Here is a 27,898-nt window from a genome sequence, read left to right as displayed (position 1 = left end):
CCTGGGTAGTATGTAGATCATAGCCAAAGAACTGTAAAGCCTAAATATTTTCTATATTTCTTGAAAGTTGATTGCCAAAGAAAATTAATATAAAGTTGTATCAAGCAGAGCAGGATTGATAGCTCTGCTCAGGCACCAAGCTCCTCCATAAAACAAATAATACAAATTCTTTCCATCACACATGCCAGCTTAGTGAAACCAAAAATTTAATACTTTGTACCTTACCTGAAGATGTTACAGAACTGTTTACATACATTCATATGTTTGTGATCCTTGACAGTCCCAGTAGGAGTAACTCAGATAGCAGCACATGAAATTTTATAATGAAAGGCAGTTATGATTCCCATTTGTATTTTTTTCACAGTACAAGAGCTATGGGCAAGGAATTAAGTGTTTAAGACAGCAAATGCGCATGTGCTGGGGGAAAACAGTTTGTGTAAATTACCAATCGCCTTAACTGTGTCCTTTTAATTTTGCTATTCACAAAATATCCCATCCATTTCACTTGAGTAATAGAAGTATCCATGGAGATGCAAACTTGTCTCTGTTACATCAAGTGGGAAAACTCCCATTTACTTGAAGGAAAGCTGAAACGTGCTTCCAGGCTGAAGCCAGCCTCCAGGGCTTGGATGTAGCCAATTTAATGTGAAGCCCCTGAGAAAGCAGCCTAAGAAGGAGCATAGCCCCTGTAGCTCTTCTGCCTACTAGGGCACTCCTTGAGCATGATGCACATCTTGAAGAGACTGAATTGCCCTGAGGAGACAACTGTCACTTTCTACAGGTTATACAGGGAGCTACAGGTAAACAGGCTCATACTGGGTTGGATGCCTGCAAACTAGATGGCATGGACCTTAAGAAAAATGGGATTCCTAGGATGCTTCTGCCATACCTGGCAGCTGGGACAATCCCTGGAGCAGATGAACTGCTGATGTGAGCCCATTATGCCAGGAGAGGAAATCTGGAGTATTCAGGGAAATCCTTTTTTTTCAAATCATGAAAAAATGTTCCTAGAAACAGTGAGCCTGTTTACTAAAAAAATGAACCAACACATATGCTTTAAGAAAGCTTTTACAAGAGGTATTTGCAAAGTTGCATGGCTTCCCTGTCCTCAGGGTACCTACACAGTGAAAGAAAATCCTGCAGAGAAGCCAGTGCTGGCAAGAAAAAATTGGTGCTTGAGCAGCAGTGCTTTAAGAGCTTTTCAGGTGCCCTTAAATAAAAGCTTACTCAAGCTTTTAAAATCTCATTTACAGTGGATTCCAGTACTAAAGATTTAAATTATTTAGTGGCTTGAGCTGAAATTGACCTCATCAAAAGCTGGTGCTGGAGTGCATCGAGCTGTTAAGTATCTGCATTGTTAACAGAGCTCTCTTGCCCATCATCCCGGGAGAGCTGACCTTCGCCTCCCCACTCCATTTTTCAGTGCGCTTGTTACGCACCAGCATCTGTGAGGTTTTCAGTTCTCATGATCCACGCATGGACCTGCACCCACAAATGCTGTAATGAAGACCAAGTGGCTGAATTTATTGGGCAGTTCTGCTACCCAGTACAAATACAGGAGGGTTTAAGTTTGTGACGTGGCCTGGCCTCTCACTATGCATCTACGCACATGAAATCATTTGTCTTTGAAAACAGAAGATACTGTGTGCTTGTGAACAGAGAAAGATGAGATTTGGGGTTAACTTTCACTGCTTAGGAAAAGCTTGCTTGAGACCAACTCTGGAAAAAAATTGTATTTTATATTTATTTATTTTACTTATTATGGGAAGTAGCATCCGTTTTTTTGCAGAGCTACCAGCACAGGTCTTCTATGTAGTGCTGCCACTAGTATTGTTAGAAAGGCAGGATCCTGAAGGTTGTCAGGAAAATGAGGAGCAGGGGGCGATACCCTTCCTTAAAGGACAAAGTGGAATTTGTGTGACGAATGCCAGTTGTCACATTAGGAAACTGATGAATTACCACTTACTGAATTACTTTTTCCTCTTTAGTGAATTATAGAAGAAGTATTTCAGCTTGATTTCATAGCTTTATAAACCTTAGAAATGGTAATCTCCTCCCTTTATTTGCTAAATTTGCTGCTCTCTATTTGAAAGGGATCTGGGTGACTTTTTTATTACAAAGCTTTATCATATTCAAGGAGTGCCGTGATTGCTGTTTTGGGTAGGTTTTACTGATCACTATAGGTGTTTATTTTCTTCTTTTCTCTTGAAATGGATTGCTTTGCATTTACTAAGAAAGCAAAAAATATTTTGGCTCTGATGTTGAACTGGTTTGAAGTGAGCAGAGTGCATCTGATCGCCCCTGAGGATTGCCTGGGGGGAAGATGTGGGAGGGAGGGCTTGTGTTTCCCCTTCTAGCTACATGCCACCTACATGCCCAAACAAATCAGCTCCCACCCAGTGCTCCCCATCATCTCTGATGGGCTTCGTTTGCCTGTAGTCATTAGTTTTCCCTCAGTGACAGAAAGAGGCAGTGTTTTTATTGACCTTGACATGGGACTACTTTCCTATTCCCCATTTGCAGTACTCTCAAAACATACAGACAGTGCACACCGTGGTTTAGCCTGCAGACAGTACCTCGGGGGGAAATTTTCCTGGTCAACAACAAAAGGGCAGCCTGAAAGGGAACTGTCTTGATGCTTAGTGCAGAAGTTGTTTTACTGCTCAGTCACGCTGGCCAAGGCTTTTCAAAAGGGGCAAGTGATGCATGCAGCTAATTGAACTGACGGTGAAGGGGTCAGATTTTTAAGAAATCCAAACTAATTTCACGTTAAAACCCAGGCCTTCCTTTTTATTAGGCAGCCAGTCAGCGTCATTGCTTCTGGAATGAAACCTCAGGGGCATCTCCTTGGGAATCAGAAAGTGCTCCCTGGGAGGCCAAGGGAAGCTCAGCTTTCCCTCACAGTGATGATTTTATCTTGTCCTGCATTGTGCAGGCCTGTGTGGAGTGGCCCAAGAAATGGCTTTTCTCCTGAAGCAAAGCAGTCCCTGTCAGAAGCAGGAAGAAAAAGAGATGAATAGATGTGGTTAATGGAGCATAAAGAACCATTCCTGATGGGAGATGTTGGCCATGGTTATAAAGAAGTGGTTCCCACCCAGATTAAAACAAGTAGTTTTCATCCAGTGGCATCCTATGACACACCTGAAGCCCAAGCAGGAATGGCCAGAGCTGGTGTGGTTTAGTTGCCATCAAGTGTAACTCCTTCACATGTAGCAAGAGTAACAGGCTGATGCAACAGGAAGTCACTTTAAAGCATAACAAATGTTCAAATCCATTTACAAAATGATTGGAATTCAGTCACAGTAAGAGATGCACTAGAGTGCAAAGAAAGCGGCTGTCTGGCCAGAGACATTTTACTGGATAAACAGTGATTCTGAAACTGTACCTCAGCATTCCTGTGATCACCTCATGAAAGGCTGAATTACCTTTTTCTTTTCTTACAGTGGTTCACTGTCAGATAAGCGGTTTACATTTACTTCGAATGGTAAGAACAATTGCTTTATTTTTAGCTATTCATATGTTACCTTTTTATTTAAGTATTTTCTGCAAAAGTTTTAAAAAATGATCAGGAGAATGTCAGGCTGTGTCTAAGAAGGATGTTTTAGGACAGCAATTTTTTAAGATTGGTAAGTGAATAAAAAAATTGAAGGGATGTGAAGTGAGCTAGAAAAAAAACAGAGAATATGTGCGGTCATACGCACATAGACGAGAAACCGAAATAGTATTCTGCTGTTGCATTTCTAGTGCCAGCATATGAAAAATGGCAATCAGATAATCCCATTTTTATGTACTTTTGGCTACAGAAAAATTAAAGCAATTTTTCTTCAGACATTTATAAATTTCATCTTCATCATACAAGAAGAGAAAAAAATCATAGGAGGAACGAAGATATATTTATATTGCACTGATATAGAACGAGTTTTTGTTTATGACTTTCCAAGATGCAAAACCCTCTTTTTAATCTGTCAAGCTGTTCATTTGCATAAAACACAGCAAAGAGGGGAGAAAAGTTCACATTCATTCATTTGGATTATATTTTACTCATTTGAGATAAAATCATTTACTATTCCACTGAAAACTGAAAACGTGTATAGGCCTTTAAATCTGCCAAGGAATTATTTTTAACTTCATTGAAACCATATTCCACTGGCCTGTTTTCTCTGAAGAACCTCGATATGCAGAAATTTTGTGGGTTCTTTGGTGGAGTTTGTAATACTTACCTGCAGCTATTATCTTCATGATATCATGTCTTGGCAGCAGTATCAAGGAACTTCTCTAATGAGTAACTTTCTTAGCCCTAATTGCAGGTGAGAATCATGAAATATTTACAGTAAAGTGTTCCTTTCAGTACAGTGCCTTCATCTGTGAAATGTTTTGTAGAGCAGAATTAGTTAACACCAATCTCAAAACATAAATATTATGTTTCAGAAGGAAAATTTAAAAATAAAAAGTCTTCACAGGAATGAGACAAAAGTGCAGAGATTAAAAAAACAAAATTGCAAAAATAGCAGATGTAGTCAGAAGGTGTCTTGTACGTAGGAGTTAGATTGGTAAAGGAGAGGGACTGCACCACGCTGGTACTGGATCATCCACTACAAATTCTGGTAAACACCACAGCTAATGGAGAGCATCAGGCTAGCAGTAGATTCAGCAATGTCTGATTTGGCTGTTGTGGGTGGTCTTTAAATGTTGCTAGCCTAATGTAAAAATATCCTGTGAAAACGCAAAGTAACTCCTTCTGCCTGTCTGTGTGGGGACTCCTAGGCTGCAACAAATCTCTCAGTCTGGAAGAGGGATTCCTCTCCAAGAGCCAGGTTACTGCATCTTCCTACTGGGAGGAGACCAACGAGTTTGGGCAACTATTCCAGTGGTCTCCTGACAAGGCTTGGCTTCAAGTCCTGGGATTGGCTTGGGCCTCTAACCACAGCAGCAATCGTGAATGGTTGGAGATAGACCTGGGAGAGAAGAAGAGAATAACAGGTATGTCGCTGTCTGGTTATTAGAAACTGGTGTTGCAGCTGAAGAACAAAATGAATGCAGCAGAAAAGCTAATAGTGCACAAATGCAATGTTTCTTTTGTTAAATGTAATGAAATGTTCTGCATTCAAGAATATTTAAAAATATTCTTGAATATTTAAAAAAATGTTGGCTATTTACAAGACTGGTCTTCCTATGGAGATATAGTGTTCAACTCAATTGTCATGTGTGTCTGATCTATAAACATGCTGACAGAACAAAACACACAGGGACTGGTAGAGCCGGGGTGGATGATAAACAATTGCTTAGGATCTGTTAATGGTGCAGTTCTGGAATCAATAAGAAACATGAAAGTCATAGCCTTTGAAACAATGGTCCAGGTGAAAGAAATTCGTGTTTCCATCTCCTGATTTAGGTGTAAAAATGTAAATTACAGTTGCTGCTAAAGATGTAAAGATGGCTGATATGGACCATAATACCAAAAAGCAATTATCATTTTGGAGTCACAGAATCACAGAATAGATAAAGTTGGAAAGGGACCACAGGGGGTCATCTGGTCCACCCTCCCTGCTCAAGCAGAGCACATGGCACGGGATTGTGTACAGATGGTTCTTGAAGATCTCCAGTGAAGGAGACTTCACAACCTCTCTGGGCAACATGTTCCCAGTGCTCTTTCACCTGCACAGTAAAGAAGTTCTTCCTCCAGGTGAAGGCTGGTGAAGGGACTCGAGCACAAGTCCTATGAGGAGAGGCTGAGGGAGCTGGGGTTGTTTAGCCTGGAGAAGAGGAGGCTCAGGGGAGACCTCATCACTCTCTACAACTACTGAAAGGAGGTTGTAGCCAGGTGGGTGTTGGTCTCTTCTCCCAGACAACCAGCTGTAGGACAAGAGGACACGGTCTTAAACTGTACCAGGGGAGGTTTAGGTTGGATTTTAGGAAGACATTTTTTACAGAGAGAGTAATCAGACATTGGAACGGGCTGCCCAGGGAGGTGGTGGATTCACCATCCCTGGAGGTTTTTAAGATGAGACTGGATGTGGCACTTAGTGCCATGGTCTAGTAACCACAGGGGTGTTGGATCAAGGGTTGGACTGATGATCTCGGAGGTCTTTTCCAACCTGGTTGATTCTATAATTCTATGATTCTTATTCAGGTGGAACTTTCTGTGCATCAGTTTCTGCCCATTGCCTCTTGTCCTATTGCTTGGCACCACTGAGAAGAGCCTGGTTCCCTCCTCTTGACACCCTCCCTTTAGATGCTTATACACATTGATGAGGTTCCCTCTCAGTCATCTCTTCTCGAGCCTGAACAGGCCCAGCTCTCTCAGCCCTTTGTGCTCTGTTAAAAATATCCATGGCTCTGACAATTTAAAACTGATTTCCATTCTTCATCCAACCTTAAACTCAATTTCAACACAGTTTGAAAATTAAATTAAGACCTTGAAGGCAAAATTTTCCAAATTGTTTTGGCTTCTGTGTTTGCATTTGAAAATGTTCCTTTAAAACAGACACCTAGCAAACGAAAATGTTTTTTTGCATCTTGTCAAAAGGGATTAAGACCACTGGTTCTGGATCCACAATGCTGAATTTCAACTTTTACGTGAAGACATTTACAATGAACTATAAAAATAACAACTCAAAATGGAGAACTTACAAAGGGATTCTGAGCAACGAAGAAAAGGTAACGGAAAGTGGGAAGGGTAAGAAAACACAAAGCAATAATGTGTATGCTGCCTTGACATTGAAGGGCAGGCTTTCACTGTCAAGAAAGATTAGGAGTTTCAAACTAGTCTCAACTTGGGTTGTCTTCACCAGTGTAATTTTTGCCCCTGGAGTAGTAGACAGTAAGCTTGTCAAAACAAGGAAGTTATCCAGGGACTGATGAAGTTGTGGGACACACACAGGGAGGCATGTGTATGTCCGTACCCTTCTTTCAAAAAAACGGTGTAATGAAAGCTGTACAGCAGGCTGTTTGGGCAAGTCTTTAGCTCAGCTCAGCTTTTTGCCTGTGCTAGTAATGCTGTACCAGTGCAGAAGCGTAGGTCGGCACAGCACCAGCAAAGTTGAGGCTCAGCTTCAAATGCATCTGGATGGTCAATCCACCGCCCCCGCCAAATGAAACAACTCCCTCAGGTAAAGCACAGGTGTTGGAGCTGTGCCTGTGGCTTCCACAGTGCCTGTGTTACCATCACCAGGGCTACACCACTCCCCACTCCTCACTGGTGGGACTCTTCTGACACAAGTGGGCACAGCCTACGTCTGTTAGGAACTGGTGTAACAGAATGTAAAATATACACTCTTACACTAAAATACCCAACAGCTTTCACAGACTCTATGTGACTTTGGCAATGAACGTATAAAAGAAGTGCAACAAGTTAATGCAGACAAAAGACGTGCTGCACAAGTTTGTCTGATAACATTATCCCCTGAAAACCTCATGTTTCCTTTCAAACAAAAGAAAACCCAAAAGCCTCACTCCGTGTCCCCACAGTGTTCAAAGTCAGACCTTCACTTATTATTTCTGAGAGAGCTCAATTTGCCTCAGGAGAAGGTTCTACCTGGTCCTCAGGCCTGATGACAGGTTTTAAAAAATTGGTAGAGCTGCAGAGAGATTTCCTGCTAGCTCTGATTTTCTTTCCTTACATGGCAAGGAATTTCACTGCCCAACATTAACTGGTTTAATGTTTCTTTTAAACATTAAACTGAGGGGATGTTGGCCCAAAAAGTGACAAATCAACCTAGTAGTGGCTGAACTGCAAAGACTTGTGGTTTTCCACAATGACTTGCTATATGCAAATAATCTTATTAAAGTATTATATATGATCTTAGTTTCAGCTAAGGTGCATGACAGAACCTGTCCTATCAGAACCCTGTGTGGCCTAGCATTTTATCTAAGATATGCTGAGCTCTCTTCTCTATCTCATCAGGCTTTTAAGTTTTCCTAGATCATGCTGAAGCATCTCTAAGAATTAATATTGCAAGGACTACTGTTCTGCACAAGGGGCTGAGCTGATTCTAGGAAATACTGTATAAGTGCAATAACAACTGCATGGTTAAAAGTCACTCTTCAGTTTTTTCTTTTTATGTCTTTATCCCCTGTTCCCAAGAAAGGGTGCTGCTGTGCTATTAAATAAAAAATGATAGCATTATACCAGCATACATTAACTAAAAATTACACAGAATTGAAATGGTGATAATCTTTCTCCTCCGAGCTAACAGAAAAATGTGATCATCTGGCAGAACTGAAAAGATTATTTCTTTCTTTCCAGAACTCTCAATTCCTAAAATCTTGTGTCTGAATCCCAGATTATCAATGTATTAGTTTTAGGATAATGAAAATCTTTGAAGATGGATGTCAGGAACACTTTGAAGAAAGAGACTTTCAGAACCGAGCAAACAATGTGTGCACATTTCATTGCAGGTATTCCAAGGCAACTCCAACTCCGGTGACATAGTACGCAATAACTTCATCCCTCCAATAGTGGCCCGTTATGTGCGAATTATCCCTCAGACTTGGAACCAAAGAATAGCATTGAAGCTTGAGCTGATGGGGTGTCGAATAATGCCAGGTATGGGGTAAGCAGTGGTCCCCAGGCATGGTGCCTCTAAAACCACTGTGCTACCCCAGTGCCACTGATGCCCCCTTCTCTTTTGCAGCTAACAGTTCATTTACGCATTCAATGTGGCAGAAACCAAGTCAGAGCACAGAAACCTCCCTTGGAAAAGAAGACAGGACTGTTACAGAGCCCATCCCGTCAGAAGAAACAAACTTGGGTAACACTACCTAGTGCTGCATTTTCTCTAGGATGCATCATGTCTTCAGTCCAGCCTGAGTGAACTTTAAACTTTCTCACAAACCAAAACTTTGATTTTCCCTTCAGACTTTATTAAAGATTAATGACAGAGAGAAGAGGGAGGAACATACGTTCTTTTTGTCTTAAGGCACAGAAAGAGATCGAAAGCCTTAATTTTCCTTGATGTGTTAACATCAGGCTTTGGTTTCCCTGTCCTATTGGTTTATTTGCCATGCTTGGTGGGTTGCTCAAGGGACTATAGTGAGCACTCAGCAGGAATTTTTGGAAGAGCTCTTCCTCACTATTTTCCTATATTTTATGAATTTTTTAAATTATAAAAATTAGTTAAAAATGTGAGGTAGTGGTCTCACAAAAATGTTACCTTCTCTCTACACAATCATGACCCCTCTCAGAGAGGGTCCCCAGCTAAAAGCAGCATACAGTAGTGCACAGTTATGTAATTAAACATTTTTCCATAATGCATGTGTTCATGGGGGCTCAGACCACCTTAATTTGCATACTTCTTCCTGAATTTGCAGTCTTCATCCTTTAATGCTGTGGAGCTAGCATCTAAGATCTTAAAAAGCAAACAAACAAAATTTGGTGCTTATACTGACTGGTGGACCCACAGCCAGGCAGGCATTACCAGATCCACTGTACCAAATGCTTCTACCCACTAGATAGCTGATAGTTGTAGGAATGGCTCTGGAAAAAACTGGTTGTAGAAGCAATCACTGTAATAAAAAAAAACATTCTGAAGCTCTTGCCAAGAGCAAAGAAGCTCAATTCATCTGTGCAGCAGCATGGGTAAACCATATCCATGTTCACTGAAAATTAAATCTACTGAGATTTCATCTGTTAAATTGTAAATACCCCGTGGACACTTGTACTACCTTATTGTCACAGCTGGCAAGTGTCTGTAGAAACAGGGGATGAAACACTCCTGACACGAGAGCCACCCCACTGCTGATTTTCAAATCCCTGTGCTAAAGCATGTTGTGTTAGAATTTAACAGGGGCTAAACAGGTTTTTCCCTAGATCCACTCATGGAAAGCTTTGAGCTATTTTGACTGAAATGCTTCAGTCTGTTCCACGAGCCACGTACTCAGCATGTAAAATTGCAGCCTTGTTTGGCAGATTTATAAGCAACTGCAAACAAAGTGTGTGTAAGTGGCTTTTTAAAAGTCATCTGGTGTGTAATAAGAAAGAACTGCTCTTTGTAAAGATGCATATAGATGCCAAGTCAAGTGTCACCCTTGAGAAAGTATATTCAAGTCTTTCATCTCAACATTGTTCCACGTAGGTACATGGCAAGAAAGTGTGGCTGAGGAGTAGTATTTTAGTTTTATAGATGTACGTTTTTATGCTCTCTTCAAGGAGCATTCCTGCAACATTATCTACTTTTTGCTGCATTCTCTGTAGTAAAAATTATTATCTTCAGAGTAATTTGCCTTCTAAACTTTTATCACTTTTTTTTCTCATGCAGGTTTAAAGCTTACAGCTATAATTGTCCCCATCCTCATTGTGCTGTGTCTATTCGTGTTCTCTGGAATTTGTATCTGTGCAGCCCTACGCAAGTAAGATATAACTTTTGTCACAAGAGGCATTTGTGGGTACCTAGCTAGCATGTCCAACTTTGTGCCATCTTTCCAGAGTCTCTTTACCAGGGAGCTGGGAATTGATCCTGTTTGTCAGTCCTGTTTGTCAGAGATACACGTTGTATCTCTGTAAATTGTATTTCTTATCGTATGCCTCCCCTAGTCAGAGAAAAACAAAGGTAAAGCAGGTCAGAACTGCGCACCCCAATTTACAGTCCAAGGTAACCAGCTGTTCTCTTCAGCCTACATATACCCAAAAATACTACGGTGTAAAGCAATCGAAGACAGAATACTTTCCACACCAAAGCCAAGTAAAAATTCAGTGAAGGGAAGATTTTAGCTATCTATCTGGATCATTTTCTTTTATTTCCCTCCGGTTGTGCTTCTGCTTCCCAGTGCCTTAAGTCAGAGCACTTAACCTAGCAGGCTGAAAGCAGAAAGAGCTCAGCTATAAGGAGTTGCACACATACACTGGGGTAAGCAGCCAAAACTAAGCTACTTTAACTCACAAGTCAGAGGACTGGAAGAAGCACTGCTAACTGTGCTTCTTGCCACATGCCCATTCATATGAACCTGCACTTGCATGTAGAGCCAGAAAATATTTCTGTCAGCGGATGGCAATTTGGAAGTATAAGCAATGCTTTGGTGATGCTGCTTCATCACCAAATCTGCCCTGGATTCCCAGTAAATCTATAAACTAGCCAAAGAATTCAGAAGAGCAGACGCAAACATAGCCTGGGTCTATGGACATAGAGACATGAACACATCAAATTGATGAGTGCCAGTCCCAGACATTTGAGCACCAGCACTCACAACTTGCACACAGATGGGGAAATAGAAAATGTCAAAGTGCTGGTTTGCATGCCTGACGTTCTGGTAAACACCAGCCTCCAGGAACTTGAAATGAAGCCTTGTCCTTGGCCACTAAACACAAAGCTCTGCTGGAGCTAATGCATGAAACTGAAATGCTGTGAGTACAGACATTCATAATTCCTTTTCTCTCCTGGCAGGCGAGAAGCCAAAGGACTTTCCTATGGATTATCCAGTACTCAGAAATCAGGTTAGTGGAGAATCATGCACTTCATCCTGTCCCGTCCATTGGGCCAACAAGAAGGGGGTTATGCAACTAAGCATTTAATGCTTGTGAAATAGCATCCACATTTCCTCATTCAAATTCACCTCTTCATACAAGGGAAATGGCAAACGATAGTCCCACTTGTGTCATCCTAGTACAGTGCCCTGAGAAACAATATAATTTGGTTTCTATGACAGAAAGGCAATTAACAAAAGATCTATTATACAGAGTGCATAAATTAGCATGTAAGAGTGCTCCCAGGTGCCCTCCTTTTCCTTCCCTCCTCCAAAATACCTATTTTGCAGAAAATTGCTGCTTTCTTTTTCTTTTCCCTGCAGCAGAGAGGATTGCCTTTCTTCAAGAGAGCAAGGGATAATCATTTTTTATGGCTTTAATATTCTTATCTCACTGCCCTCCCTGTTTGGGACTGTGTTTATAAAGCTTAACAATACTCAACTGTACTGCATGTGTAAAATCCGAATGAGGGATTGGCTTGAGAACACTGCTTTAGGAGATGCCTGCAAAACCCCGATGAAGTATTTTCTTTGTCTTGCTCAATAACGCTTTCTGGAGTGGGATCTCCCATCAGCTTGGCAGTTGGGGTTTAGCTGTTTTTCCTGGCCAACCAACTTGATAGAGGAATATCCTGAACCTCGGCTTTTTTTAAAAAAAGAAACCACTAAGCAGTTCATATGTCTCTTGACAAGTGTTTTGCAATAGCTCAGCTGCGAAATTTCATCCCTCAGCAGGCGCTGACGTCAGTGAAAGGAATGTTGTTCCCCACTGCAGCTTGCCCTCATTAGAAAATTAATTTGTACTTAACATCATATTTGCTAATATGATTTTTCAAGGTCACATCATAATCCTTTCTCACTTGCTAATGAGGACAAATCCCAAGAAATTGGAGATAGCCTCCTATCCAGTCAGTTCATTTGTTGCATGCGTGCTTCATAAATCAAGCTCCGAAGCCCTTGTGAACCAAGCTTGGGACTTAGAAAGCTGGTAGTCGAACTTACCTCTCCACAGACCTCCTGTTGCCAGCTCCGGGGAAGTGCCTGACATTGTGGAGTTTTTTCTTTTCTGTCTCACAAGGATGTTGTGAGAACAAATGAACTGATGAGTGCAGATGCTCAGATACCAACAAAATGAAAGCCACACTAATCTAATGAAAAAAAAATTGAGCCTTATTTTTGCCACATAATCAATGCCATAAGATGTAACTGATTTAAAGCTAGTATTTTATCAATATACCTTGTTAAGGCATCAATGCAGGCACCTACAGAATCTGAGCCCTTCTTGCCAAAAAATCCTATGTAAAGATTCATTTTCATTTGGAAATCCCAGTTGATGAATCACTTTTTCCTTCACCCTCCATATTTAGGGGGCTCTTTTTACAAGCAGCCTATTTTAGCCTTGGTTTTTAACTTTAAATATATATTGACAGCAAAGAGAACACCAAATATTAAACTTCCCGGTAAATCTTCTGATTCTAAGCATTTAACTTGCTGATAAGCCTTCTATTTTTATTTCTTTATCATAGGTTGTTGGAAACAAATCAAGCAGCCCTTCACCAGACATCAGTCAACTGAATTTACCATCAGCTATAACAATGAGAAGGAGACACCACAAAAACTGGATCTGGTCACCAGTGACATGGCAGGTAACAGTTGCTTCCCCTCATCTGCATTCCTTTTGCTCCATGTGCAGAGCAGGTAATGGAGAGGGATGGCCCAGCAATATTACAAGCTCCAGCTCTTATGCAAGCTGAGGCCCAGGAATAGATTTATCCATGTTCATCCCAGATATGTAGTGAAGCAGCTAAATATATTAGGGAGGGAAAGACCACTACTTTAGAATTTTTTTCTTGGAGTTGTTGGAAAGATTTTCTGACTCTGAAATGCTGGAAGGCACTCAGGCATGGATGGAATGCAAGAATATGCCTAGGATAGGATCGTTTGCCTTTGCTGACTAATTTTTATGTTTCTATTTAAAAACAAATGCTTCTGAAAATGGAACAAAATATAATGCCCCTTTCTGCTGAGAAAATAGAAAAATTACTTGGTTTGTGGTGGGATTTCCTGCCCAGCTGGAAGTTGTGCTGAGATCCCGGTGCAGCTTTCCTGGTGCTGAACTATCTGGGAGATGAGACTCCTTGAAGTGGAAGCAGGTAGACTGCAGAGAAGAAAAAAGCCAGTGCTTCTCTCCTGTGCTACCTTAGCTCTAGGTCACTGTTTGGATAGAGCAAATCCCCACATCAGTACTATTTGCATTCCAAAGGGATGATTTTTTAATTCATCCTCTTAGCAGATCTTATCCCCGCCTAGTCTAGTCTGTCTGGTAAGGCTGGTGAGAGCAGCCATTTCATGAGATCAGTGATCAGCAATCTTGAAGAAAGACTAGTTTGCTGTTTCCAGCCTCCAGACCTCAGAAATTCCTTAGAATGTCTTCAGAGTGTTTGGCAGAGAAATACATTTAAAAACAAATGGATGGTTACTGTAATTCCATATGGTGCTACCCTCCATATCTTTCAAAGACAGTTTCAATCATTTATAGAAACTTTCAATGTAAACATGCAGAGATCTATAAAGCAGTTTTCTATCATGAAGGAAAGAGAATGAATAAAGGTTGCTCAAACATCATGGTTATTTGGCTCCCCTGGCCATGCCTGGGGAGTTTCTGCTCTGTCCATCCTCCCCTCCTGCTGTGTTTGTGGGAAGTCTTAACTCTCAGCCTGGCCCAGGCAGCTTCCCAGCCTTAGCCTTTCATTTACAGTCTCCTTAAAAATAAGAAACATGAAATAAAAATGTGAATGCAACTCAGAAAATTTAATAATTTAATTGCAGAGAGCACACAATTTGCATATAGGTTATCATGCTACATGGAATTCCCTCACTTCAAATCCCCATCTGCCTGCTGGTTCCCAAAGGCAGCCAGGAGCAAGTCGAGATGCTGCATCCTGAGCGAGAGATTGCTGGGGATGGCGGCAGCGATGCGGAGGAGAGCTGCACCACTTACTTAGTGAAATATCATAACACCTTCACCCTCCATGCTGAAGTTTGGGAGTTAGCCAGAAACTGCCAAAAAGATTCACAGGACATATGGGATCGAATTCAACGCTCATGTCAGATGAACCACGATGCCAGAACAGAAACTGAGCTAACTTCTTTCACGCCTGCATCAAAACACGATACTTTAGCAGTGTCATTTACTAGAACTGTTCAGGCCACTGTATGTATCCACATGAGATTGTCACCAACGCCAAAGTGAGAAAGTTAGAACATTGAATTTTCTCATAATAGTATTACTGGATTTTTTAAAAAAACTTTTTAGTTCAGACCTCCTCCTTACGTGGCAGTCTGGCATCTGCCTTGACTAGAGGTGCAAACAAGCAAATCTTGAGGCCGTGTTTCCTCCATCTCACTCCTTGCTCCTGCTCAGGCCGTTTGCCTGTCGCCAGCTGTATCCCTGTCATCCCCCTTCACCAGGGTGACTGCCCAATTCCTCTGGGAGCACCAGTCCTGCTTCTCCTCCCACACTCATTCCCCCTGGCATGCCTGCAGCCGTGCGAGCTGGCTTAGTGTGTTTCACACTTCCACTGACTCTCTTGGCTGCCGTTTTGCCTAACTTCATCCATCTTGTCAGTCAGCTACTGTGAGATGCCTTTTAAATAAAGCCGTCTCGTTAAGAATCCTGGGTATTTTAATTGTTCCAAAAGTGGAACACTTGTTGTGGAGAATTTCTCACCTGAAGATCTTCATGCAATGTCCTTTGTCCAGTTTGGTGCTAATATTTTGTTGACTTCACTTGTTTTTCTAGGGCTTTTAAGTATATTCCAGAAATGTTAATTTATTTGGGTGGGTAGGTGAGGAAAGGGAGGGAGGGAGTAGGAAAAGGGGTGGCAGATTGGAGCTCCTCTGCGGAAGAGCTTCTGCCACGTTCTACAACGCTTGCTCGCGGAAGGAGTTTACAGGATAAGTGCTGTGGAAAAGTTTCCTCATATCCCCAATAACCACGCAATTGATATAATAAGTGAGTAGTTTTTCATCATAAAATACCTATCTATGCATAAGTATTACATACATAAAATAGTCATTCTGTGCCTTATTGAGCAGTTCATGCTTCCTTTTAGATTATCAGCAGCCTCTCATGATTGGGACTGGGACAGTAACACGTAAAGGATCTACTTTTCGACCCGTGGACACCAAAGATGAGGGAAGAAGGGGGAGTTCCGAGTCTGAAAATCACTATCGCTGCCCTCACAGAGCTAACCGGCATGAATATGCTCTGCCCCTGACCAGCCAAGAGCCTGAATACGCCACCCCCATCATAGAACGGCACATAGCAAGAGAAAATAATTTCCCTTCTGAAAATGGCTACAATGTTCCTGTTGTCTCATCTCAGATACACTCCCTTACTGCTGGCAGCTTCTCCAGTTCATGTAAAACTGACACCAGGAACGGAGACTATCAGACACCCCAGAGTGTCATAAACTATGACAAACCCAAAGTTAATGGTGTTCTGACCTCTGTGAGCTACAGCACAGACTACCAGAAACCTCAGCAAAATGCCCTTGGGAACGAGGGTTACTCAACACCCAGAGACTGCCTAAAACCCATAAGTCAGACAGCAATGACAGCTCTCTTGTGATTTGCTGAGCAGGAGAGGTGTGGTGCATAGGAACATCACTGCACAGCTTTCTGAAGCAAAAACAGAGTTTGGAGGGACTCTGCTGTGGGAGGCAGAAGGCAAACAAGCCCTGTGTACATAATATTGCTGTCTTGCTGGGTTCTGACATCTGAAGAAAGCATATGCTGTTTATCACTGTTTGTAGCAAGAGAGATGTTATCAGTGAAGACTGTACATCTTATTTTCTGTAACTGATCTCAGTGCTCCATTTGCAATGTGTGCAATTTGTACATAGCTTTTATTTAAGGAGAATTTCTTAAGTTTCCTTTTCACCTGGGGGTTTGAAAGGATTGCAGAAAGGCCTGTTTAAGAAAAAACAGGCCTCCTTTTCTGTCTTTATTTTACCTGCTGCTGTATTGGCAGCTGTAAATGGTGTATCTTATGGTTGTGGTGATTCATCTCCTTTCCTATGAAAACTGAAGATAGGGCATCACTGTAGTTCTTTCTGGGAGGGTAGAAGTTAAACTACTTGAAGCATAATGTGCACAAGAGAAGGCAGCTGAGCATTTAAATACTGTGCTCAAACCCAACTTCCCAGCTGCTTTTTTAGCAGCAATTCTCACATGCTTTAATTTGATCTAGCATATGAGCTGAGCCATCTAACTTGCAATTCATGTTAGAAATAACTAGAAAGGCTGAAACTGGTTTTGGGTTCAAGCCATGGTGATCACTCTACAACAGAAAAAAAAAAAACAACCAAAAAAACCAAACAAAACCAAACAACAAATCCAACACCAGTTAATCTGGTTTTGTTTCTTTTTTTTATTTAGGAAGTGTGCATGGAACCAAAATGTGAATTTACAGCTGAGAATTAAATCCTGTTCAAGCCCTAGCTGACCTTTTTGCTGCTAAACTGTAAGGACATTTGTTCCTTGGCACAAAGCAGCAAACTTCCTGAACTCTTTATTGCTCCACTAGGTATTTTTCTGTCTTACAAATTTAGTGTAACATTTCTACTTGAAATATTTCAACTAAGTATAACAGTGTGTGTACTGTTGCAGTTAAATTTGCAAGACAGTGGATCAGCACCATTGTTTTCAAATAATTTTTCTTTTGCAGCTGATGTTCCCCTTAGTTCTGTTTTTGGACAAACTTGAAAAAGTGTGGGGATGGGTGCAATGTATCGCACAGTAGCTGGCTCCTCTTTCAACAGAAGCAGCGTTGGAGCAAAACAGCTTCTGGTAGCAACTGGGACCATCTGCTGCCCTTCTACCTCCAGTGCTTGGGGCATTTCTCTGAATTCAAAAGCTTGTCCTGAAGTGTCAAGAAGTGATATACTTCTGTGAAGAAAGAATGGTGCTATATTTTAAGCACAAGGTTGGGAAACGAGACCAGTAAAACCTGAGCTCTGGGAAAGTCACTCTTCGAAAGCCCCCCATTTCCTTGTGTGTAAATGGGATAATTTGCAAAGGATGCAGCCAAGATTATTCAGTCTGTTTGTAAAGTGCTTTCAGACCCTTGGGTGGAAAGTGCTGTCAGAGGACAGACTGGTTGCAGTGATACTACTCATGAATACTCTAGCCATACCCGAACTTGAGGCAAGGTCTGAGTGGGTTCTTTGCATACGCGTGTTTTGTGGCCTCTAGTGGTGCCATTCCCCCACGCCGCACCGTGCATGCAACTCCTGCGCAAAGAAGAGTCAAGGTAACCTCGTAGCCTTCCTGTGTTTCCTGTCATTACAGTTTCTGTGAAATGTCTAAAACACCTCAGGTCCTGAAGTGAAACAGCAGCAGCCTGTTTGTTAGACTGAGCTGGGCGGTGTTGTTTACCTTCTGTTGTTTACATGTCTGTGTAAATAAAGAACACTGGTATTTGTAAATCAGTCACACGGGCCTGCCACTTAACTCGGGCCTGCCACTTAACTCAGTGACTTGATCATCGCTGCACACCCACTCTCGTCACATATGCTGCAGGGTGAGAAAGAAGAGTTCTTTACGCCCTGCAAAAGTGCCAGTTGTGCTGCCGCAATTCACGGTCCCAGTGTGACTGGCTAAAAAAAGATTCTCTCAGTGCCCCATTTAGCCCAGCTTTTCTGTGCATAAACTCTATAGAAGAAGCCACAAAATAACATCTATGCCCAACCCCGCTGCTGGATGCATATAATTGAGGAAAGGATGAGGATGCCCTCCTGATGAGCCTGAAACCAATCCTCCACCCACGCAACTAATTAGCCTCACTTGACAAACAAGTCAGTAATCAGGCCTACTCCCCACCTAGCGAGGCAGCTAAATAACACAGAAATGCAAGGGACTAGGCAGCAGATGACACTACTTGTATTCTAAGGAACTTTTCATATGCTTCTGCCACATGCTTGGTGCATCTGCAGCATGCTACAAGTGTCAAAGGGTTCTTGGCAGCATATGCCCATTTCTGCTGTCATTCAAACACATCTTAACACAGCTGGTTTAGCCTAATGAAAGGTTGGGTCTCAATTTGCACCTTCCCTTCATTCCCCCCACCTCCCCGCCATCCAAAAAACCCCTGCAAAGATGGCTTAAAATAGATCCCCAGACATCTCCAGCCTCCCTTCAGAATGGCTTGGTGCCAACAGGGACGGAGTGACTGCTGAGGGTGGCTAATCTAAAAAGCCTCAGCTTCTCCACCTTGGCCTGGGAAACTTTTAGTGACCCTAGCAGCAGACATGCAAGGGAACTTCCTACCCATGTAGCCTCTTCTATCCTGACAGTGGTAGAGATACAAAATCCTACTGTAGGAAGGAAAGGGGAATGCCTGAATCTTACCAGTGCTAGTGCTCATCCCCATGTTTGTCCTCTGAACGGCCTCTTACATACTGATACATCGAACTCCAGCTTGTCTACATCAACCTGTTCTATCAAACCCTGATGCAAGGCACCCTTATAAAACATCACACATTTAAAAAACTTTGTTTCACAGTGAAGGTTAGAGAATGCATCATTTTGGGACATTTTCATGCTCAGAAGGGCTGCTTTAGCTTTGGATCTCTCACCGACAGCTCTAGAGATTGTGGGAGAGCTGAGTTTGACCTCAATGGAGACTTTGAATAGCATTTTGGTACCGAACTTCTTTCCTGAGCAGGCACTCCCAGTGGGCTGGAGCACTAAAACCAAGCCAGAGTCCACAAGAAGGTTAAATATTAACTGCTCATGGCACTAAGGGCCTGCCTGCCCCATTGCAGTTGACAGGAAGTCTCTGACTTTGCCAGGAACAGGGGCAGCACTGTAACTGCGCAAGTCTGACCAAAGGAACTGAAGAAGGTACCTCTTGAGGTAAGAAAGTGTAAAAGATGGTGTACGCTACCTACAACTGAAATAAAAAACCAACGGCTTAGCATGTTTCCAGCTGGTGCCTCATATTTAAAACACAAACAAAAAACCTACAAAAAGCAACTACAACAAAGATTCTGAAAATACCACAGGAAAAACACAAATGTTCTTTGCTCGTACCTCTGACTGGGAAATAGATCACAAATTCTTATTTCTTCTATCAAGTATCTTTCTAATGCTTGATATAAAAGCATTTCAAGTGTAATTCTAAAGAGTATTTCTCTGTTTCTTTTAGTTGCTAAACATCAGATATTAAACTCTACCTTAATACCTAACAGAATCTTTACATCCAACAGGCAATAGAATAAAAGTAGCCCTTGTAGATTGGAACTAGGATATCCTGGCTCAGGTGATGCCCTACTTGCTCACGTATAGTATCACCTGCTCTCATGTATGGTCTTTCTCTGGATCAAAAACTTGGCCTCACCTCCCTCTCCAGACACAGGACGGGTTCAACCAGCTCAGCACTGACTACAGCAGTCTGCATAGAAGGGGGAAGGCAGGAAAAGCACCAAGGACAATCTGCAACCCCTGCATCTGATAGTATTGTAAGCACTGAGTCAAAATGTCAGCAGTCACAACAGTGTCTCAAGCACCTGTGTGTAAATGACACATCCCTGCCTCCTTACTTAAAAAACCCCATGAGGTTGGATTACAACCATTAGAAGCAGCTTGTGAATCCCATAGCTGGTCTGCATAATTGGCATGGCTAAAACTTGGGAAGATTGAGTTTTTAATACAGATTTTCTTCAGGTTTTTCCCACTGCCTGCCAGAGAACTGGCAGTTCTTCACTCCGTGGGCAGATTTTAGTGGAACCCTGTCTGAGACCCAAAATACTCCCTACACAGGATGGGAATGTCAGGCTGTAGGTCCCATTAGAGGAGCAGATGCCTAACTGTGATTACCTATTTGGTGGATCACTATTGTTAAAATAAAAAGCGAAAAAATGAAGAGAATTCTAAAAAAGGAGTCAGTGGTCTCACAGCAGTCCTGTGGGATTGGATGTCCACTGAAAAGTAACCTTATATAAATCCATCTGTACTTTTCTGTTCACCCTCTCTCCAAAACCAGGTTAGCTTTGCTCAGTGAGTGAGTGTCTGTAATCAAGCCAGACCTAAGGGATAACAAGGTTATGTTGTTGCATTTCTTTCCTTATTACTTTCCATAATAAAAATTCTATACTGCCCTTTTCTTTCCAGTGTCAGCTATGATGCAAGCTTGTTGGAGAACCTCCACTGCAATTAGTACAGTGTGAAAACAGTATTTACCATTTCATTTGAAACTCACCAGTGTTGATACTTACACTGAAAATCACAGTGCCATAGCTCTGTGGGGTTAACAGGACTAACAATGTTGCAATTCCTATGAACTACTGAAGACAGAATACATTTCACGGAACATATTTAATAGGAAGGTGCCATTTCTGCACAATCACTTTCAAACTTAAAATAGAAACCTCTCCTGAGGGCTTCCTTTTTTTTTCAATTCCCCCTCCTCCCCCCAGAAAAGTGTTTCTAAACTAGATGAAGACAAGAGGGAAGACATTCGAACTTGGAGAAAACTCATGTTATCCATAAGGAGGATGCCTCACATCCAACTTTCTCTGCTATCTCTTTGTATAGTCTAGACATGAGAATCTGGAGACTTTTTCATTAAAACTTCACCAGTTTGTTTTGGCTTCGCCTCACATTAAATGGCTGTAAGTCCTAAAAAACATTTGCCATCTACAAGTAGGCAAAGGTTATTCAATAACCTCTTGTCCTGGGCCGAGTTAATTCATTACTTACTCAGACAGTCACAACACAGCTACTGTGCTGCCATGTGACATCCAAGAGATTATCATCCCATTTATTTTAATACAGCCACAAGTATAAAAATGAGAAATCCAGGAAAGAGACAACTTTATCAAGTTAAAATATAACATTTTTCAGCATAGAAAAAATATAACTCAACAAATACAACATAGTAGTGTTACTAAGGCATTTGTGCCCTTAATAACCACTCTGAACTGACCTCAAGAACCTATAATTCTGACTAGGCACAAAATTTTTAACAGACTTTACTGGAAAATCTCCTTTAACGCATTGATTATCTGCATTATTGGCTAACCCAAAGAGGAACAGTATCTCCTCCTGTTAAGTCTGAGCTACCCAAAAGAGTGAGAAAACTTACAAACATAACAAATTATTTGAAACCTGTAACATTCTCTCAGCCGGATCAGATGACAACAGACAATAACAGACTTTAAAACACATGTATGTTGCCTACTAGAAGGCAGACAAAAAACTAATGACAAAATTCTAGGTTTAAAAGAAACACCAAGAGCAATTTAATACAAACAATACAGAAATATACAGCAATGGTTGGTGCCTGACCCACGATAGGGACTTTATCAGAAGTCATCCTCCATGAGGAGTGGCTGATGGTGATGCTTGCCATAAAAGAAGGGAGAAAAGACAGTAAGTTCCATTACCCACCACCCAGCCCCTGGTCTGAACCATTTAACCCCTTGAGCATATACTAGAAACTTCAGTCTTTACAAACTTGTTTTGTGCATCTTAATTTCTCTGGCCTAGGAAAACACCATTTCACAGATGGGTGAACTGAGATAAATAATCTGCCACCTGTGCAGAGCTGTAGCAACAAATCAAGTCCATCCAAAAACGTAGAGGCCTCTGAAAACACCAATCACGAACCTGTGAAAAGTCCTTGGTTGGGCAGGGAGAGAAGGCAGGGGTGATAAAAACTAAGACAAGCTAGCAGACCTCACTTGAAGAGGCAGCTTTTCTTCACATCTATGGCTAAGCTTTTTATCCTTAAGTGACACCATCTGTTCTGACAGACAGTTTTATAAAATTTGAATAAGGTGACCTGGTTAAAGCATGCCTGTTATATGGAAATGCCAGTGTCATATGTGGATGTGGAAAGGTCATGGATGGCTCATGCAGCTTCTCTTCCACAGTTATCCAAGCACTTTCAGCATCTCATCACAAAAGGTAGCACAAGTCTTTTTTGATACCCCACAACACAAAGTGAGACGTGGTTTTGATAACAATGCTGCAATAACTTTTCTACTATCTTACAAAGGCCAAGCAATGGTGTTCATAAATGATACTCCTTTAAGGTAAGTATTTAATTTATATAGGCAACTTTTTAACATATGAAGTCATGCTCCATCCTCTCCTGCTTTTATAGTATGATCACAATACTGTAAAAGGACCAGCATTGAGGACATAAATATGTCTCAGAACATTTTGTTGACGGCTCTACTGATCACCTGGTTAATGACAACAAACAGGGTCTGGAGATTGCACTATCATTTGGTGGTGACTGGAAACCAACAGCAGTAGAGAAAAGATGATGGTGGGTCAATGTGAAGCGACCTTCCTCTTTTTCCAATCAAGAGGCTTCTGCCTGAAATTAGACTAGAGCAAAATATAATCATCATGTCCTTTTTTTCCCACTTCTCCTCACCACAGTTTGACATGACCATGGGCAGCCTCTGTCCTAGCAAAGATTCCAGGAATGTGACAATGCTGGTTCCATATCATGATTGAAGGGCACTGGCAAAGTGCAGGCAGGAGTGTTTAATATCTACCTGATACCTCACTTCATGTTTCATCAGTGCATTTGGTCCCTTGTTTTGGAAAGCCTTAACCCAACCATAAACAAAGATTAAAAACTTCAGTGCTTGGGTGTGAGATTATAAGAGAGCAGAGCACTCATTTTTTAAAGTAATTGATGGGGATATTTGTGTTTTTTAAAAAGTCATGAATCCAGAGCTATATGAAATTATTTATGTCTGTGTTTATGTGTGCTTGTACATATGCTACACTGATATATAGAGAGGACAATTTTTAACTGTAAGATGTGTCCCCTGCTAAGTACTTGCTACGGGATGTCAACTAGACTGGATGTTTGTAATTTTAAGATTACATGCTACTAGAAATAGTTCTAATGAATAAAGTATTCTATTTTTTAAATTCAAAAAAACTCCTCACAAAAAAACCCAACGACCAACCCACAAAACTAGGTTCTCTTTCTCAAAGGCACCTTAATGCTGAAGATTTGAAGGAAGCTGCTGCCCCCTCTTGGCACTACATACAAATGCAAATACTTTGCACTAAAAATGAGGATTCCGGTCACAAATTGCAATGCAATGTAAGTAATGTACAAGTTTGGGGGTGAAAATACCATAAAACTGAGACAGCCCGAAGTGCACTTGCCTATTTAACCAGGCCACTCAAGACAACCTCATTAACTTACTGAGATGTAGGGGTCATAATACATAGAGTTGCCATGTTTTTCATTTCAAAATAAAAGTTAGTAATACGTGACCTGGATTTAAAATAACACTTGAATAAGCACAACAGATCTCAAAAAAGAAAATCCTGCTGGCTTCCTGAATTGTCTTATAACACCCCATGTCTGTCATAAATTAGAACACCTAAACTGGCACACTCACCAAAAAGGAAGATCAAATAAAGGGGAATGTGTGCAGTAGCACTCGACAGCTACACAGAAATCCCCATTTATTGTATATAAAATGTCAGTTCCTCAATTCCAAGCCCAGAGCTGAGGGATGTTCCCATCGCAGGGTTTATATTGTAGCAGCCATTGGGAATCCCTTCTCACAAAACCATGGATAACCATGCGAATTATAAATCAAAACAAGAGGAACTGGTGCATTTGTGGACATAAGAGGACCAGCATAGGCAACCTACAGCAACCTGCTTCCCCTACCTTTAGCTGAAGAAGAGTCAATAGCAGCAAACTCTCTACAGGTTGTTCCAGCAGAGAGTGAACACAGACACCTCATTTCTTATTTGAAGGGAACACATTCAAGCCCAGTTCAGCAGCATGATTGTTAATGCTTCCATTCCCCTAAAGAAATTGATAACAGACATAAACACTTGGACAACAGCACATAAAATAACATTAGAAAAAATATTTTCATGCCAATCTGGTTTATTTCATTTGACAGTAGTAGTATCTGTGCAAATATTTAGACAGTTAATAGGTAAATGAAGACTTAATCAACAGGATTTACAGACATTTACAGATATATTTGAAGACTTGCAGTTTTAACAGAAAAGTTACCAGCTGTCTCCCAAGCACCCCTGACTTCCAGCACTACAGGCAATCAAAACATGTCTGTGACTGCCTGTTCTTTCACTTTACTTGTTTTTACATTTTCCTAACCTTCTGATTGAGACCCAGCTATTGAAAACTAGGCAGCAGAGTGCCGATGGCCTCACAATTGATGGAGGGGAAGCTGGGGAGATGGCTCGGGCTGCAGTGCTTTTGCACTTCAAAAAGGAAATTTGAAGAAATAGAGTGCCAAAAACTCAATGATGGAATTGTGATTACTATCTCCTGTAGAAAGTTACAAAGAAAGAAAACCAGCACAACTTTAACTGGTTTTCCTGCAATCTTTTTTAGGGATCAATAGATGGACTTCTAACATACCTCTCACGGGGGACTGGAAGAGCATACTCCTGGCAGAGCCTTCAAAACACTGGCAGCTCCAACACTTACCTAGGTAGAGCTGGGAAGCACAAGTCTCAGCACACAAAGTTGAAGGCTGACAAAGAGATACCAAATAATTAAACACTTTTTATAGAGTGTGGAAAATTTACGCAAGTGACTTCAATTTTTCACCTAAGAAGTGAAAACCCTTGAAAAAAATATCACTTGGCCTTTTTCAACCATCTGGCTTAGAAGCATTGTCCTGCACAGAAGCAGGCATGAGGAGCAGATACCGAAGTATGTCTGAAGTAGGGGTACATCAGGCAAACACAGCTAAGGCAAGACTACTCCGAAGCATAAGAAGCAACAGCTGCCTTGTTGAGAAAAGCAAATCCAAAGAAGTTGAGTATGTATCTTTCAAAGTCATCACATTTTCCACTTCTCAACTCCTAGGTTCCCTTCCAACTGTGAAACTTCTAAAGAATTAGAAATCACATTGTGCAGGAAAAGACACACTGGACAAGCTTGTAATATTTTTCAATTGCTGTAACATAATTTCAAGCTTGTAAAGCAAGCTTGAAATATTTTAGACAATTTTCTTCTCAGGTCACTGAGCTGAAGTTTTAACCAAAACAGACTTCCCACATGCACCCTAAGTCAGGATGTGTTTCTCTTCTCTTCTCTTCTGTCACATGTGGATTCCTGGAAGAAAAATGCAGAGGACTAGTGAGCAGCCTCTGAAGTCTTTCAGTAGGGCACTGGGATACAAAGAAATTTTGAATGATCTTCCTTGACCCCAGGTGACATAAAAAAGTAATTTTCTTTCTCCTCTTTCCATTTTCATCTTCATTCATAGCTGCCTCTATTCCTCTCCTTGTTTTATGACAACTCAGGCAAGAGTTCTCTGCTTTCTCTTCCTTCCATCTGCTGAAGTCACCCATATCCAAACCCTTCTAAAAATTTTAGAGCTAAAAAATACTTACAGTTCTAACCCTCACCAATTGTCCATTATACATCTTTTCATCCAAAATGACTCAGCCTTGTCTATTGAGACAGTTCCTACGCTCACAGTTTTCTACTCTCTACTTACACCCTCTCAATAAGTCCTTAAGTACTACCATAATTATACTACTAACCACAGCTACCAGACCACTACCTTTCATTGGAGCTCTCTGTTCATTCAGATGAACTTGATGCTTTAGGGCAAGATGATCGCTCGAGTGTAGGTGAGAGATTATTTCTTTTAAAATACAATTTAGAATACAAAACAGACACTTAATCTGAACAACAAGACCTTAATATCAGGACTAAAAATTGTAACTTAAACGTGTTTCGTAACTTCAGTGGAAAACTCAGAATACACTGAGTTATTATTATTCTTAATGCATGGGAAACAAAAAGGCAGTATCCACAATTTTACCCAAATGACTTAATTGGTTGACAGGTTTGGGTCTTTGTAGCTCTTAGTCAAGGGCTTCAGAATACTTATGGTATTATTATACAGCCAGACACTGCAAATATTTCTTTTTTTTTTTTTTAACTGAAGAACATTCGGTAGAAAATGTATCTCAGTGAAATTATAAACATATCCTATAACTATCTTTCAAAAAATGTAATTTGCTACTAACCATTGCTGGCCAAGACTGGAGTAGAGTCAAAATTACGCAGTTTTGGTTTGCTCCATATTAGTTTTTAGGCCAGGTGAGAACTACATGTTTAACAGAAAAATATCACATACAAAGTTGGGTGTTTTTTATATATAAAAAAAGAAGAAAATTAAATACAAGTCTGAATTAGGTGTAGAAATCACTGCAGTGCAGAAGACTATATTTATTTGCAGGTTAATAAAAATATATTATATTCAGCTCAACGAGATGTATACATTTTTTGCAAAATGTTGTATCTGTTACAGAAATGAGAGTAACCCATGATGTTTGGACAAATACAATAAATACCTTAATTTTGTCTGATACAACTGTGGATTAAAATATAGTGAGACAGATACAAACCATCTTCACGGCCAAGAACACACTTCTACAAAGGAAATACTACATACAGCCTTTGATCAGACTTAAATTTATTGCCTTAAAGCATTTTCCTTATCTTACATGCTTTTAATTAACAATGGTCCCAGATGCCAACACTGTCCACCTTTAGCTTAGAACACAATTGTCTCACTGAAAATTTTAATAGGCAAGGAATTATCTACTAAAAAAAAGAATTGCAAAATTATCTTTAGAATATTATTTTATTTTTTTAAGTAAAAATATATATGCACACACAAGTAAACCATTTTACACTTTAAAAAATAAAAATGACGTCTGAACACTGACTTCCCTCAGGAATTCTTCCAAGTCTAACTCATTCAACCCCTGGGAATCAGCAGGACTGAGTCTTCCAGTTACTGACAAAGGGAAGAACACATATTTGTCTACTGAATCTGGAAATCTCAACTTGCAAAACTTCTCAGTTTAAATATTAATCTCTAAGCATCTCAGTATGATTACAAATAAACCAGCATGTTAAATCAGCTGGTAGGAAGTACAGAGTACATGGACACAGACTGTGGCGTCTGAGCAAAATCCTCCCATTCAAGACTTTCTAAACAAAATTATAAAAACTGTCGGGAAGGAAATCTGATGATAATTTATTGCTACCTGATTCATCTACTCCTAGTCATGTTCCTTTAGTTCTCATATATAGTCAAAAACAGACAAGGTAAGAGCAGAGAAAAGGGTCTAGCAGATGAAGAAAAGAATACAACATCATGTAAAACTGGTGGACAAGAAATGTTAGGAAAATAACTCTAGAAACATTCCCCCACTTCAGGCTAAAACTGATCAAATGCATTAAACAGAAAACAGTTGTGCCAAGAAGTAAGGAAGAACAAATAAATTAAAAATTTCACTTTTCCCTCAAATAAAGGGAAACCATACAGGCAAACTTACTGCCTTTTAAAAAAGTTACACGACTGGTTGGACAAGCCTAATTTCT

At 40.8% G+C, this 27,898-nt stretch overlaps 1 protein-coding gene across 2 annotated transcripts in view; it reads left to right on the top strand.

The window, feature by feature from the left end:
- DCBLD1 (discoidin, CUB and LCCL domain containing 1) overlaps positions 1-17,951 on the top strand; it is a 48,783-nt gene extending 30,832 nt beyond the window's left edge. The window contains exons 7-15 of one of the 2 annotated variants that reach the window (XM_064649687.1): positions 3,444-3,484; positions 4,765-4,980; positions 6,527-6,657; positions 8,398-8,545; positions 8,634-8,750; positions 10,257-10,347; positions 11,379-11,428; positions 12,984-13,103; positions 15,573-17,951. In XM_064649687.1, the coding sequence (XP_064505757.1) occupies positions 3,444-3,484; positions 4,765-4,980; positions 6,527-6,657; positions 8,398-8,545; positions 8,634-8,750; positions 10,257-10,347; positions 11,379-11,428; positions 12,984-13,103; positions 15,573-16,090 (1,432 nt within the window). In that variant the 3' untranslated portion in view covers positions 16,091-17,951. The remainder of the gene's footprint in view (positions 1-3,443; positions 3,485-4,764; positions 4,981-6,526; positions 6,658-8,397; positions 8,546-8,633; positions 8,751-10,256; positions 10,348-11,378; positions 11,429-12,983; positions 13,104-15,572) is intronic. The other variant, XM_064649688.1, reaches the window with a different exon arrangement.
- The last annotated feature ends 9,947 nt before the right edge of the window (positions 17,952-27,898 follow it).

Source organism: Pseudopipra pipra, chromosome 3 (assembly GCF_036250125.1).
Source record: "Pseudopipra pipra isolate bDixPip1 chromosome 3, bDixPip1.hap1, whole genome shotgun sequence".
NCBI lineage: Eukaryota > Metazoa > Chordata > Aves > Passeriformes > Pipridae > Pseudopipra > Pseudopipra pipra.
Note: the sequence above shows the minus strand (reverse complement) of the source record. Positions and strands in the feature narration are given on the sequence as shown.